This window comes from Artibeus jamaicensis, unplaced genomic scaffold (assembly GCF_021234435.1).
Source record: "Artibeus jamaicensis isolate MK-2021 breed Jamaican fruit bat unplaced genomic scaffold, CSHL_Jam_final contig_391, whole genome shotgun sequence".
NCBI lineage: Eukaryota > Metazoa > Chordata > Mammalia > Chiroptera > Phyllostomidae > Artibeus > Artibeus jamaicensis.
This window is the reverse complement of record NW_026521814.1, coordinates 10,574,032-10,589,750: the sequence shown is the minus strand read 5'-3', so window position 1 is coordinate 10,589,750 and position 15,719 is coordinate 10,574,032. Positions and strand designations below refer to the sequence as shown.

At 45.6% G+C, this 15,719-nt stretch overlaps 1 protein-coding gene across 4 annotated transcripts in view; it reads right to left on the bottom strand.

Annotated features, from left to right (window-relative positions):
• Positions 1 to 15,719, bottom strand: part of RAPGEF4 (Rap guanine nucleotide exchange factor 4) — a 286,117-nt gene that overhangs the window by 233,968 nt on the left and 36,430 nt on the right. For 2 of the 4 annotated variants that reach the window (XM_053665181.1, XM_053665182.1), the window contains exons 2-3: positions 9,310 to 9,452; positions 6,612 to 6,700 (exon numbers count right to left, since the gene is read on the bottom strand). In XM_053665181.1, coding sequence (XP_053521156.1) covers positions 6,612 to 6,700; positions 9,310 to 9,452 — 232 coding nt within the window. Of the gene's footprint in view, positions 1 to 6,611; positions 6,701 to 9,309; positions 9,453 to 15,719 lie in introns of those variants that run through there. The other 2 variants (XM_053665184.1, XM_053665189.1) reach the window with 1 other exon arrangement.

Below are 15,719 nucleotides of genomic sequence, written 5' to 3'. Positions count from 1 at the left end.
GCGTTCCCCACTCTGACAATTAAGTTTTCTTTCTAGAAACAGTTTAAGACAAAAACAAAAACAAAAACCAGAAGCCCTGCCCTATGCCAAGTTTTGTGCTAAGTACTTTTACACATGAATTCATTTAAGGTAGGAGCTACCATCCCCAATTTATAGGTAATCTAACTGCCCTAAATTCACACAGTTATTGCCAGAGAGAGGACTTCAAAAGTCTAATTTAACCACTGTGCTTTGCATCAGGTATTTATTTACACTTTAAATGAGCAAGTGTGAAAGAGATGCAGAAGTTTTCAGGAATTAATATACCATCCCATTCTCTGTTTTGTAGCATGAACCTCCGTTCACTCAGCAGCCATCAAAAATTCTTCTTTGATATGACTGAAAACATATTATGCTTTTTTTGGTGTAAAGAATAATTTAAAACCTTATATATTTCTAGATTTTAAATCTTTACTGTGCCGAAAAGGCTCCTCACCTATAAAATCTGCAGAGAAAAGCAGGAACTTTTCTCTCTCACACACAATTGGGTATCCTTGCTTAATATAGTGAAGTTTATAAACTTATTTATTGCTTTTAAGCTTATTATCTATAATTGATTCCAATATGCAGTTTTCACCCATAGTACTATTCCTCCTGGTGGGAATGTAAATCCCTGACTTTTAGCCCATCATGTTAAGCAGACACCCAAACAGGCAGGTCCTTGAGGGCCAGAGCCCAGCCCTGGGCATCTGGAGGTGTAGTTCTGCTCAGGCTTAGGTAAGAGACTGTGGGGGAGGGACAGGTGTCACTGCAAACTGGGAAGATTAACCCTTAACAGGCTCTGCGCTGCCAAGTGCAAATCTACGGGAGGACATGAGCCAGGCTGTTGGGATGATGAAGTGGGCTGTAAGCAGGTCCCCTTGCTGGACATTCCAAGTTCATGGGATAAGACAAAGAACAGCCAAAGCAGAAGTGTCTAGGAGGCTGGGAGAGGCACCTCTGTCAATCATACAGGGACATGGGGTAAGAGTGTTTATGAAGGAGGTTTTATTTTATGGAGTAGTTGAATCAGTATAATTTGTAGGAAGATATTTGCAAGGATAGTAGTCTTTCAAATTGCATCAAAATCATAGGAACAGAATGGCCTATGTATTATTTCTCAGAATTCTTAGCACAAACTTGGTTTCCAGGTGGTAACAAAAGAAATGAAAGCAACCCAGCACCTGCTCCTCAGGGGGAGCCCACTGTCCCTCTCCTCATCTGGAGCCTTTGGTCTCCCCGCTCCAGTCCACACCTGGGACCGTCCAGAGCCAGAGGCGGACCTGGAGGGTGGGGCAGAGTCAGCTTGCCAGGTCGCCAGGTTGTGCCTCCCCAGCCGGCAGGCTCGTGTTTCTAAACCTACCAGATGGGCTGACCCCAAACACAAGTTGGAGATGAGCCCTCAGCTTTTTTTCTCTATCATCTTCTTCCAGGAAAGGGCCTGAAGTTTATATTACCCCTCACTGGGATGTTTGTGTTTTCACACTTCTCCCAAGTGTGCAGTGAATGGCTTTCTTTGTTAGAATCTTAGGCATCAGTGATTTAAGGGGGCAAAGAAGAATCAACCCACCACCACCACCCACGGCACTAAAGGAGCTTGGTAGCAAGCGGCCTTTGTAGATCCCTTACAGGTGCTCCAGGCAAGTGGCCACACATGCTGGCCACCGCCGAGGATGGCAGGAAAGAGCACCAATTGGGTACGGAAATCACGGTGAGTTCCAGCTCTGTGGGTCACCGCCATGCCATCTGGCATGAACAACTCATTCACCTGTGACGGGCAAAATACGACCTAGTTGTGTCCACCTAGAAGGACGGCTCAGGCCAAGGGATGCAGGTGAAACGCTCCGTAATGATGAGAGTTACTACTACTGTGCTCGGAGGTCCCCATCCACAAGAAATGTGTGACCCTCGACCTGGGGCCCAAACTTCAAAAAGGACAAACCAATCACACAGAGAGGGAGACACTGCGTTTTCTTAAGCCAGTGAGCAAAAAATATATAAGGGAATGATGGGAAGGGACAAAAAGTAATCTTGTTTTGAAATGGGCAGGGAGGTAAATATGAATTGATGAGCCAAATAAAATATTTATGCTCTGTGTATTCTTGAAAGTTATATATAGTTATATTTTCCTACACCTATATAAAAGAAATAGGGTCATTCTGTTAAGAATTCCATTAAACCAGTGATGCCTAATACTTATATAATGTAAAAACAGTACACTAGAATCTGTGAAGTTCGTCTTCGTGCTGTGTTCCTTACTCCAGTTAACGTCATCGCCATCCACCTCCTCCTCCACATCAGGGCCCTCCCTTTCTCCTGACTCCCAGACACCCCACCACACCCATGCCAACCATTCCGCCTGTCCCCCGGGGAATCCTGAACCTCAGCCTCCCCCGTATCACCCTCTCTCATCCGCCCCACCCTCTGACCTGGGAGCCTTCGGAGGCGATGGAACCTGCTCATTCCGCTGTGTATCTCCTGATCTAAATGGTGCTAGAAGGCAGACCCACATCCTGGGGCAGTCCGGCCGAGCCCGAGGAGTGGGCCTTCCCCAACAGCACATCCCCAGTGGAGCAAACACCTGCGAGGTGGGCTCGCAGGTGAGCAGGTGCGGAGCCCTGAGCTGGAATCAGCAGCGCAGAAGAGTGGCTGGAGGAGCTGTATGGGAAAAGCCCCTTCTCCCCACCTTCATTATTCCTTCTGGATGGCAAGTGAACACCCCATGTGGTCAAAAACTTGAGCTCTAGGACCACAAAGAATTGGCTCTGAGACCTAATGGCTGTGTGACCTTGTGCAAGTTATTTGGCACCTTACCTGTAAAATGAAACTAAAGGTTGCACTAAATGGCGAAGGGCACTTGTCAAGTGCTCTGCACACAGCTGCCTGCAGTGGGCGCTCCTTCACCACTAGCTACTCCTGCGCTTTTCTGACTCTCAGATGAGACACAGGCATGCAGGGCAGGGAGAGACCGGAGGAGTGAAAACGGAGCAGGCTAGGGAGAAACCCTGCCCTGCGCTCTTCTCTTCCTTCATTGTTAGTGTCTCTCTTTTTTTTTCTTGCCCTCTGCCACCTTTTTTCCTGTGTGAGCAGTAGGAAGAACATGAAGTGTGGAGTATGTCAGGCCTGAATTCAAACCTTCATTCGGTCACACACATTTGTGTGGCCCAGGGAAACTTATACCTATGGCTGCTGAGCCCTATTTTCAAGCTCAATTGTAAAATGGGACAAGAACACCCAAAGATGGAGTCGGTGAATGCGCCCAGAAGCCCTGGCGCAGCGCGGCACCGGGAAGGCACTCAGCAATGGTGTTGCTGGTCTCTGGGGACAGAAAGTCCAGGGCTTTCTGCACCTCTCCTTCCACAGCCCTGCGCCCAACCTCATTTATCTCTCCCTGGGGTACATGATGGTTAATTTATCATGCCAACCACCATTACCAGTTCCTCATTTAGATGTAATTAACGATTATAATCAGTAGACCTGAAGCAAAGCCGGCTGTCCTCCACAGTGTGGGTGGGCTTCAGGGCAAACAGACTTCCCCTTGAGGTTTCTTTCCCAAAGAAGTAAATCTGATTCCAGAACACAACACTGAAATTCTGCCTGAGTTCTAGTTTTTGGCCTAAGACTGCGGCATCAACTTTTACATGAATCTCCAGCCTGTCAGCTTTCTCTTCAAATTTTGAATTCGCCAGCCCCCACAATCATATAAACCAATTCCTCAAAATAAATCTCTTCCTATTTCCTACTGGTTCCATTTCTAGGGAGAACCCTAATATAAGGTACTACTCTGATTGGCTAACCCGTCATCCTGATTTGGCCACCTCACTAGTGGGCAGAGATCCAGAGCCCATTACAAGGCCAGCTCAGGTAGAAATCGCTTTTTTGTTTCTCACTTTCAAGAAATGTGCCATGGAAGGAGGTTCAGCCATCTCGCTCATTTTCCTCAGCTTCTTCCTCCCACGTGGCTAAAAGCATGTCCTGCCCAGCAGATCTGACTGGAAGGCTGAGCCCTCTGTCTATCTCAGGCTGCTCTCTGGAAGGCTGGAGGACATAGAGAACAAGGTATTTTATCATCCGTATGTCTTCAAGACTGTACAAATCAATCCAGAAAACCCTGATTGGACATTGTGGGGTGCAGTACCCAGAGAAGGCAGGAAACCAGCTTTGATATAAAGCTAATACTAATTCCTGACATCTAAAGAGAAGGTTAAGCCCAGTTTAGGAACATTGTTGGCACTGGGGGTGAGGTCAAAACCACGACTAAAATCTACAATTAAAAGTTTGTTAAAAAATTTTGAAAACCCACAGCTAATAACAAAATGTTATTCAGCTATTCTTTGCTAGGAGCGCGTGGTGAGAGATAATTGGTCCAGGGAACTATTCCAAGAGCCCCTGGTCAAATGCTATTTTAACACCATCAACACCTCCTACTGGCTTTTAACATCTGCTACGTCAGCACATTGTAGCTGATGTGATTAATCATCCCTTAGGTACATCTGCTGTGCCTTTTAAAATTGTCATTCTTTCCTCATCCCTCTTCCCTCTCTTTTCCTTCCCTTCTCACCTTTCTCCTCTTTAATTTTCATCTCCTTCCCTTTCCTCTTTCCTCACCCTTCTAGTTTCAGCTCCTCCCCTCTCTCCATCACTCAGGACCACTCACTCAGGACCACCTGGAGAAGCAAGGCGATCCATCCTCCTCAGGCCCGTCCCCTCTGCACACCTGCACAGGTGAGGCCGGTTAAGGTGAACAGCCAGAGCAGGTCTGAGCAAAGAGGCCCAGAGGGGAGCCGCCGGGACAGCAGTCTGCAGATGGGAGCTGTGCAGAGATAAGGGGTGTGGGGCAATCTGAAAGGGTGAGAGATGGGGGTGGGAGGCGCACACTGCAGGCTTCCCAAGTTCCTTTTGAGTCACACAGCACAGAGCAGTGGCTAAGAGCACAGGTTCGGGCACCAGACTGCATGGGTTTTAGTCTTAGTCCCCCTGGTGTCTTAGACACGTTCCACGGGGCAGGTTATTTAACAACTCAGGGCCTCGGTGTCCTGTCTATAACATGAGAATAGTAATACACCTACCTCCTGGGGTTATTGTGAGGATTAAAGCAGTAAACGAACACCTATTAAGTGCTTAGAACACTGCCTAGCACGTGGCAAACATCCAAGAGATATTAGCTAGCTCCTCTCAGTGCCATAGGGAAACTGAGGCAGCTTACAGGAATCAAATCCTGCCTCTCACCTCGGCCTCTCCGGCCCTGTGAGAGAGGAGAGAGGGACAGTGCCCTGAGGGCCGAGGGGCCCGGCTGCAGGCAGTTCCTAATGGAATTCTGTGCATCAGTGCGCAGCAAAGCGGACTCTGAGTTCAACAGGACTTGGGCGCTGGCCCGACACTAACCATCCACACAGTGGGTGTGACACAGGCAACTGCACCCCAACCTCCAATGCCCACCTCACCAACAGTCTTTGGGACACTACCACATTTTTCAGATGGTCACTGCCTACGGCCCCAATAGGTACATAAATTCCTACAAAACTTAAATCTCAAACTGAGTGTGTCATGGGTGTTTCTCACATTGGAGGGGGGGGGCATGTGAAAAAGGCTCAGAAGCTCTGTCTTAAACATGGTGCTTAGCTCTAAGCTATGTGTCCCTTTAACTGTTTTCTTTTTTATTTTCCTTGATAATTCTTTCTGATTTTACAATTTGTCAATTCTCTTTTCCCTGTTTTTAACTTGAATTCCTAGTATGTGGATAAAGAACTTGGCCCATTTTCATACCGAAGTTTGACGGTGGCCTGTGGGGGCCATTCTTCTGAGTGAAGGTTCTTGGCTCCCGGTGGGAAGGTTCTGCACGGTCAGCCACGTGGGCTAGTGATGGAGTAAGGGTCGCCACAGAAGTGAAAGGGGACTCTGGGTATAGTTTATTTAAGTATTCACAAATATTTAAAGGGGTGGCAGTGGGGGGAAGAATATAAGTTTTATCTTTTAAGATGCCAAGCTCCTCAGAGGTGACTAATGAAGATAAAGGAAGCCAGTGCTGCACTTTGGGGGGGAGGAAATGTCATTATTGGCCCTCCCACATTTGAAAAGATGAGGTAGAGAAATGGGGAGAGATCTTAAGGGGGCTTCCTTGGCCACACTTCCCCATCATCGCTGCGCACATGATAGGCCACAGTGGGTCACTTCCAGGACACAGAAAAGTCAGGAAACCAGACGGAGAAAGGCTCCACGGAGAAACCCAGGAAGACTGTCTGCTCCTCCCCGCTTTGCTCACATTTCTCCTGACACAACAGCAACTCAGCACATTGCACACGAACTGTTTGTGTTTCCCACCAGACGGCAGCTCCTGGAGGGCGCGGGGCTCCCGCACTTCGTGTTCCAACACCCAGCACCACACTCAACTCCCGGAAGACATTCAATGTGTATGTTTCTCGAGCAACTTAATAAAGGAATTCATCAATCACCTGAACTCCTTAGCATGGGAAAGAGGAGAGGAAATGGGTTTGAATATATCATTTTGATAGGCTAGAAAACATAGGGATGATGTGTCTTTCAAAATAATAATACATCCTGCTTGAAAGAGAAACAAGAGGAAGGGGTCTTACCTGGTGGCTACTGGTCTCAGACACTTTAACATCCAAAGACCCTGCCAGGACAGCATACCAGTTTGTTCCAATGTCACCTTGACGAAATACTGAAAAGGAAACAGTATCGTGACTCGGCTGAATACGAGCTGGGTTTCCCACACACCCTGACCGTTTCTCATGGGCACTGTAAGTGCGACTTGGACCTGGCTGAGCTTACAACTCTTCCTCTGCCTTTTTCCACAAAAACATGAAATATTTTTCTTTTCCTCATCTATCAACAAGGCTATATATCCCATTTATTCAATATTCTGTGAAGCAAAATTCTATTTAAATATAACTCTTTCATATTCATAGAGCAGTAATAAGGGACGATAACCCTAAAGAGTATATGATCCTTTGAATTTAAGAATTGAGTGACATCCTTTGCAGTGGATCTTCACTACACTTCACTGTGTTATGATTCTTGGAACATCTCTACTCTGGATGGGGTACATAGTAACAAGGCTGTTGGGTGCAACAGAACCAGCCACTACCCCAGCTTCTTAAACCTGTATTAAAAGCAACGTGTTTTCTAGGATAGAATGTCTCCTTTTAAGCTGAACAATGAATGATTAAATAACTAAAATCTGCTTTCGCAGTTTTAATGACTGTATTAGCACTGTCCATTTTCTTGTTTGTGTGTTCTTTTAAAAAAAATAATAAATTCACTGCTTTAGGCATTAGGGGTTAACTGCTCTTTGGAAATGACTCTCACCAGGCATTTCTGAACCTGACTTTGCTTTGCCTTTGGTGCTCTCAGGAGGAGACATTTAGATGTTTAGGTAGAACTGTAGTTCCCACATTGGAGTAAGACCAGGACTTGGCGAAGTCATTCTGAAACACTGGGTCAAAAATCTTGCACGAACCCAACAATTCTTTGAAATATTCCAGCTAAATAACCAGATGGAACAATCTGATATTTTAAGTCTTTTTATGGTTAAAATCAGAGGTCTAGTGACTCAATGAGAAATCACATGACACCCCAGCAGGACAGCTGAGTTCTGGCAAGGCTGGTGCTCACCTGGAAGAACCAGCCTCTGGGGGCTGCAATGAACGCCGTAGAGCGGCTCCAGACTCCCTGACTGAGGCCTGCTGCGGGAAGGTGAAGAATGATGATGGCGTCCTACCAAGCACAGTGATAAGCTTAATGGGGAATAGATGGGTTTATAGCCAGCCTCTCCAGTAACTGCTGCTCCTCGCCTTCGTAAGTGACTTATTTTAGAGTTAGGGCTTTGACTTTCGTGAACTTTCTGGCCCCCAAAGATATTATCATTTGCCAATCAAATGATATTAACATGATATGTCACAGGAGATTCATTTTGAAAATGGCTTTAAGAAACAGAAAATACAGCCTCATCCCCAAGAAAAAGAAGTTTCCAATATCAATAATAATGTTTGAAAACAACATATTTGAATGACTTTGTTAGTAGAAGTGTGACTGTAGTGAGCATTCACATGGAAAACATCTTGAAGGACACCAGCAAAGTGTTATAGTAACCTCTGGGTTTGGGAATCCTAGGTGATTTTTATTCTGTCTTTTAAATTTTCTACAATGATGTTGTAACAGACCCTGCTGATTACCCATCCAGAATCATGCCCTCCCTTCCTCTTATCTAACTGAACATTATAGATACAAGAGTTATATACAAGTTTCCACCCTTCTTTAAAGGCCAAGTGCTCAGAGCAAGAGTTTTCCTAACTCCAATGGGTTCATAATAATTGGTCTAATTTAATCATGGTGGTCCCATTATCTTTGCACTGATTGGTTTAGACATGGGCATGTGATACAATTCTAGCCAATGAAACAATACAGGAAGTCTGCTGGAGGACTTCTGAAAAGGAGACACAAAAAAGAAATAGCCCTTCGGCAGAATGTTTTTGTATCCGTATGCAATGCTTCCATGTGCTGTAACTGTCTTAGAACCATTTGGGACAAACCTGAGGACAAAAGCCAACATATGAGGCTACAGAGAAAAACCAAACAACAAGATGAGAGGAATCTGGAAACTTATTAATGTCACTGAGCCACCTACCTAACCCACCCTGAAGTCATCCTACCTCAAGACTTCTGGTATATGAGTAACTGATTTTTCCTCTTGTATGAGTAAGTCATTATTCAAGCCAGTTGGATGGGAGTTTTCTGTTACCACAGCATAAAGTGTTCCAACAGACAGAAAAAAAGCATTATGTTTTTAATGAGAAAATACTTCTTTTTTTAAATGTAGCTAACACTATAAATTGTTTCACTCTCCCTGCCCCTTATTCACACCTGGAATAGAGAATGCCGCTGAGGTTAAATCAAAACATTACTACTAGGATTAGTTAAATAACCTCTTATTTTTACTTAACATTCTACTGGCTAACATATTTTGGGGGCTAGAGAAAATAATTGTTTGAATTCCTAAAAATACAGCTGAATTATATGAATCAGTATGTCCTTCCAATTCCGTCTGGAAAGCAGGCTGCCCTGGAAGAACCACTTCCACGCTGTGAACAGAGCTAAGGAAAGGCATTCATGAGACCAAATATACAGAGCAGAGGGAACCGTCAACCTAATACCTTCAGGTGAAACGAAAATATTTGGCACAAACACTCCATGGCTATCGATCCCCACAGGGTAACCACAAGTAAACACAAACCAGACATAAACGTATAATGTTGGAGTTGAATTTCTTACATGTTATTCCTTTTTCCAGATTCTCATAATAACCACATAAACAAATCTGATGAAGGAGATTTGGGTGAAATTTCTCAAAAGCTTTAACTTCTTTCAGCCGTGTGAAAATTATGTCCACATCTTCACTGGATCGTTCCAATGGTCTACAAGAAGAGATGAGGCACGAAAAGCTGTATCAGTAAGGATTTGTTCCAGTCAAGATGCACTGTTCCAGTAATATTGAGGTTTATGCGACTGTCCCAATTTCAAATTTTTCATTGCAAATGTTTACTTACCCCATCACAGGTACTTCCAAGCTGTTGTCAACTGTTCACCTTAAATCATGCTTACTGCGAATGCTGTGTATTGCAATTTATAGTAAGAAATATATACATTTGGTCTTTGTCCACTGTTTCTAGCTCCTGAAACTTACAATTTTCTATGTAAGAGCCATACAGGGGCATCTTTTGTTATAATATTTGGTCTTTTGTCCTTAGTTCCTGAAATGCTTCAGAGCCATGAGGGTGAAATGGGTGCCTGTTGGGGACCGGTTTGTTTTAGTGTGACAAATGTGACTCAGCTCTGTATGGAAAATCTACAGAAGCGAAGTGGTGGGCAGGAGCCAGACCTTCAAACCCAGGTTTCCCGTGGGAGTCAGGCCTAGAAAATGCGTATTGTTATGGCTTGCTCTTGCTAAAACTCCATCACCCTGGTCTAAAACAATGAATGTGTATTGTCTATTTTCAAGGTAATTTCCAAAGCCTGGGTGAATTTTCCAAGGACAGAGCTAATCAGCTTGCCACCATTCCCCTCTGCATGTTATTTTCATTCCCTTGATTGTACCTAAAATGTAGACAATAATATTCTATGTAATAAATAATAAATGTTTCTCTGGTGTAAGACCCAAGGAAAACAATAAAAGCCTGTCTAGGAAAGGGTCGATGCGCTCCCCTCTTGAGGGAGTGGCTGAGGCACCATAGGCACTGTCCCCTTGAGAGAGTAGCCGTGCTGTTCCCTTTTTCTCCACAGGATTGTCGTCACCTGTGCATTTATTCCCATTGCCAGCCACAACAGGTGCACTCTGCTGGCCGGAGGCCGCCACAGGTGCCTTGTTACTCACAACCAGTCCCTTTCAACTACAGCTGAGTTTATGTCAGTGACGTGACTTTCGGAAAACCCCTAAGTACCCCAAGGATGGAGGCTGGTTGCCAGGAGTTGGAACTTTCAGCCCTGCTCCTCAACCAACCTCTATGGAGGAGGCTGAAGATTGAGTTCAGTCACCAAAGGTCGATGATTTAATCAATGGTGCCTAAATAATAAAGCCCCTATAAAAGTCCTCGAACTACTTACTGGGTTGGGACCCCTCCCAGCTAGGTGAGCATGTGGAAATTGGGGGAGAGCGGCGCCCTCGAAGAGAGCATGGAAACTCCTGCCCTTTCTCACACCTTGCCCTCCGCACCTCTTCCATCTGGCTTTTGGTGATTTTATCCTTTTATTAAAAATTGGTAAATTGTTGTTTTTAAAAAGTAAAAATAAAAAACTAAATAACCTGTTTTCCTGAGTTCTGTGAGCCATTCTAGCAAATTAATCAAACCCAAAGAGGAAGTGGTGGAAACCTCTCTGATTCATCAGCCCATTGGCCAGAAGCACAGGTGACAACCTGGACTGGTGATGGGCATCTGAAATGTGGGGGTGGGGGTACTCTTGTGGGACTGAGCCCTTAACCTGTGAGATCAGACGCAATCCTCAGGGAGACAGAGTCAAGGTTGAACTGAGGTGAGTTAAATTGTAGGACACTTAGCTGGTGCCTCAGAATTGCCCACCTGGGTCAGGAGTGTCAGGAGTGTGGAAGTAGTGAGTTAAAGGAAATGCTGGAGGAGTGAGTTTTCCCTTTACAGATGCTATAGCAGGAATCCGCCTCAGAGTCATGAGTTCAAGGTGATGCTTTGGGTAGTGTTTAATCCCCTAAAAGCACCGGGATATAGTAAGATACAAGAAGATGCAGATTTTACTTAAAATTAAGGTCACAAACACAAATGCCTGCAGAGGCCATTCAGGCAAATTATGTAAGTAAAAAGATCCAAATACAAGGAAGAAAAATCTATGCTATAAGAAAACAATGATGAAAACACAAAGACGAATGAGACTTGAGAGTCAGCTGCAGGGTCGGCAAAACCAGAGAACGGAGGGGACCACAGCAAAAGGCGGGGACGGGCTGTCTGCAGGGAGGAGCGTTCAGTTGTGTCCCTTATGCCTGGTTTTCTGTGGAAATGGGGCCCAGATGTGGCCAGATCTTCCCATTGTTCAAGAAAGATCAATGTTTGTTCACGTTTCTTAAACATTATGTAGGCCACACATAAAATATCTACAGACTGGATCCAAATTGTTGCCCACCATTTTGTACTCTCTGGATTAAGATGAACCAAAGAACCAAATGACGATGGGAGAGTTTCACAGATTATATATACTGTCTCCTTTGTTTTCAAATCTCTTCCTTCAATATGTTCTGCAGGATCAGATGATATTCCTTGATAGGCATTTCACATTATATCGAAACTATCCAGCCTCATATGTGCCCAAGGCATCCTGGGATCAGAGGAAATGAGCTGCACAAGGATGTGACTGAGAGAAGTAATTCACACTGAGTACCATGCGCTCCCCTAAATTTACTAGCTTCCACAGCAATTATGTTGGGTCCATACTCTGGTCAGTACATTGTGAACAAAACTAGCTTGTATACTTCTGAGGTGAAACTGTTGAGAGCCAGGGGTGTCTCTTCCATCCCTCCCTTCCTCCCCCAAACTTTGTTGGGTGTTATGGGTTGAACTGCGTCCTCCCCAAAAGATAAGTTGAAGTCCTAAAACCTGGTACCTGAGTGTAACTCATTCAGGAATAGTCTTTGCTGATGGAATGGAGTTAACATGAGATCACAGTGGATCAGGGTGGGCCATAATCCAAGGACCAGTGTCCTTATGAAAGAGGGGAAATTCGGACTCAGAGACACTGGGAGGATGGCCGTGTGACGCTGGAGGCAGAAACTGGAGTGATGCATCTGCAAGCCCAGGAAGGGTCTTCCCTCTGAGCCGTCAGGAGAACGTGGCCCTACTGACTTTGGATTCTATCTTCCACACCCACGAGAGAATAAATTTCCATTGTTCCAAACCATCCAGTTTGGGGTATCTTGTTTTAGCTGCCCCAGGTAACTAACGCAGAAGACATGTGTTTCAGAAGCTATAAACACAAGACGGAGACTTTGTGTAAGTGAGAAATAAACCTCCACTGTGCGAAGCCACTGAGATTTGAAGGGAAAGGGGCACCCGTCCACAGCATCACCTAGACTAACACAGAGGTCAGGACTACACATGCTCTAGTCCCAGGGGACTCGGGACACTGTCAGAGGAGGACAGATCCCACCACGGCAGATGAGCATTTTGGAAGACACGAGCAGATGACCTGTCAGTTGTGGGAACAACAAACACACAGCTTTCATGAGTTTACGTGGGGGCTCTTCACCTGCACACTTTCAGACCCAAGTATGCTACACTCAGAGAATATGCCCACAATCTTGGCTAGCCTCCCAATTAACTGTACAGAAAGGGCTTGAATTATACCTGCAAGGAAGGAAGAAGGGAAATCCTGCTGCACGAGTGCCCAGTCTATGCGACAACCAAGTGCCTGCAAGAGCTGAGAGGTTTGCAGGCTTTACCAGGAGGTATGGTACAGCACCTCCGTATGTGTGCTGTAGTTTATCAGCCTCTTCCTACCTGTTGGCAGGTTGGAGGGGCTTTATAAACCCACAGCTACATTCTCCAAGTTCAGGGCCAGAACTTCAGCATTTAACAAAGAAGTACGGACAGTGGTGCAGACCACTTTCAACAGAAGCCTCTGCATGCCCAGAGGGAAGGCTCTCCAAGGTAGTGACGGCCTCAGTGGCAGAGGTGGCCCTCTGCGAGGAGCCGTGCCAGGGAACCCCTTCTGGAGAGCAGTGCCGCACCAGCAGGGAGCCACACCAGCCACAGCAAGCAGCCACAGCAGTGTTGGCACTCACCTGCGGCCCAAAGCAATGGCAGCTCTGAGAGCACCATGGGAGGAATCACAAGGAGCACAGGAGCTGGAAATTGACTGGACATTGATAAGGTAGACACTACTTAATCATGTGGGAAGGGAGATGAACGGAGAATAGAATCCACCTTCCATCGAGGAAAGCAGTGTCCCATTTTAGGAAAGCGGACCAGGGCAGCTTAAAAACATTTCTGGCCCAGCACTCTCCAGAAGAAACTGGTCTCTGGCAAAAACAGAAAGCAACAGGAAGATACTTCCATACAGTCCAAAACAGGCACAAAAAACCTTCAGGATTCATAACTGGAAATAGGAGGCCAAGTGACAAAAGACACTTGGAAAGACAAAGTTAATTTGAGATAACCAGGAAAAGTTTGAAACCTCTCTTCCTGATATTTGCTCTGGCCATGCCAAATCAGGCCCTAACAATGTCTTCCATTGTTTAAACCTTTAAACCACAGAAACAATGAAAAGCAATGTTATCTGTCATTGCTTTTATTGAGTACTTCAGACAGTGGGGGAAATTCCATTCAGCTCTTAATGACATCTCAGCTGTCCCACCTCTGTAACGGCCACTGGTGAGGACCCTGCTGCTGCCCTTCTTGTCCTGAGAACCCGCAGTCTCTGAATGCCACATCCGTTCTCGTCTCTGCAGAGGTCATGCCTGGCACGTCCTTTGCAGATCCCAGAGGACCCGGTGGAGGGCAAGCCACGCACGCCCTGGGGTGTGATCTGCTACGGTGACCTCAGAATGAACTCATCCTCTCTCCCACACCTGCTGCTGCACCTGCGCTCCTTATTTACACGCATGAGGAAGGCTCATCCTCCCTCGTCACATGCAGGTAACTCTACTTGCTCCGTCTCTCAAATCTGCCCCCTCCTCTTAACCTTACTGTCACTGTCTCAGCTGAGTGTGAATAAAGAGCACCTGAAGCCAGTGTTGGGACATGAAGCCGAACGGCATGGCAGTCCCGTCCCAGGAGGCCAGAGCACTTGGGTTCCATCTAACAGTCAGCGGAAGTATTTTTAGCAGGGCAGTGACGTGACTGGATGCGAGTTTTGGAAAGATCACCTTGACTGCAAGTGAAGGCAGATGGGAGAGAGTAAAGGCCAGCCACCACGAGAACGGTCAGGAAGCTCTGGCACTGTGTCAGAATGGGGAGGGGGTTCCCTAACTGTAACCCACCCCTTTCCACTCCCTCAATCACTGCGGACAGCTGGTCCCCTCAGTTAAAATAAATAAAAGCCCCAACCTCAGAGAAGTTATTTTCCTCAGCCTGGCACCTGACACCCAAGGCCCATTTTTTTAAATCCCTTTTTTAAAAAAAACTTTAATTTTAAAACATGTTCAGACAACAACAAACAGAACCACTTACAAAAGAAATACTGTGGTAGGCAGGATTCAAAGGCAACCCGCCCTTTGTATGACCCCCAGGAGCTGTAATCCATTCTTAGTCAGTAGAACATAGAAAAAGTGGGGCGATATCACCCCCATGATTATGCTAGGTATAGGACAAAGGTAAAGAGATTTTGCAGATGTAATTAAGATCCCTTGTACAGCTTAGGAAATGCAGTCAATAATGTTGTAATAACTATGGTGTCAGGTAGGTACTAGGAACACCAGCAGGAATCACTTTGGAAAGCACATGATTTTCCAACCACTATGCTATACACCTGAAACTAATACAAAATAGTGTTGACTGTAAACTGCAACTGAAAAAAGTTTTCAAACATTTAAAAAAAAATGAAGATCCCTAATCAGTCGACTTTAAGTTAGTCAAAAGGGAGGTCCCCCCTCCAGGTGAGCCTGACCTAATCAGGTGAATCCTTTAAAAGAGGGTGGAGGAAGTGGGAGATTCTGTTGCTGGCCTTGAAGAAGGAAACTTCCACGTGGCAAAAAGGCTGCGTAGCAAAGAATGAATGAGGCCCCTGGCGGGCAGCCAGCAAGAAAACGGGACATCAGAACTACAACCGCAAGAAACTGAATTCTACCAACAGTCCTGTGAGCTTGGAACAAACAGGTCCCCGAGGTCCACAAGGGAGCACAGCCAAGTCAGCTCCTTAATTTCAGCCTTTATGACCATGAGCAGGGGACTCAGACCAGCGAGAGGTCCCACCCCCTGGAAAGATGAGATAATGAATGTGTGCTGTTCTGAGCCACTCAGTTTGTGGTAATTTGTTACACAGCAATAGAAAACCAGGATGGACATGAAGCTACTTTCTCACACTGACTCATTTGCTTACGACCAGCTCAGGGTTCACCGCCTTCAGGGAGCTTTTCCTGATAACATTCTCTCTCATCTCTGAAATCTACTGGTAACATTTTTTGGCCTCTAATCTCATTACTTTATTATTTCACATTTCATACTTAT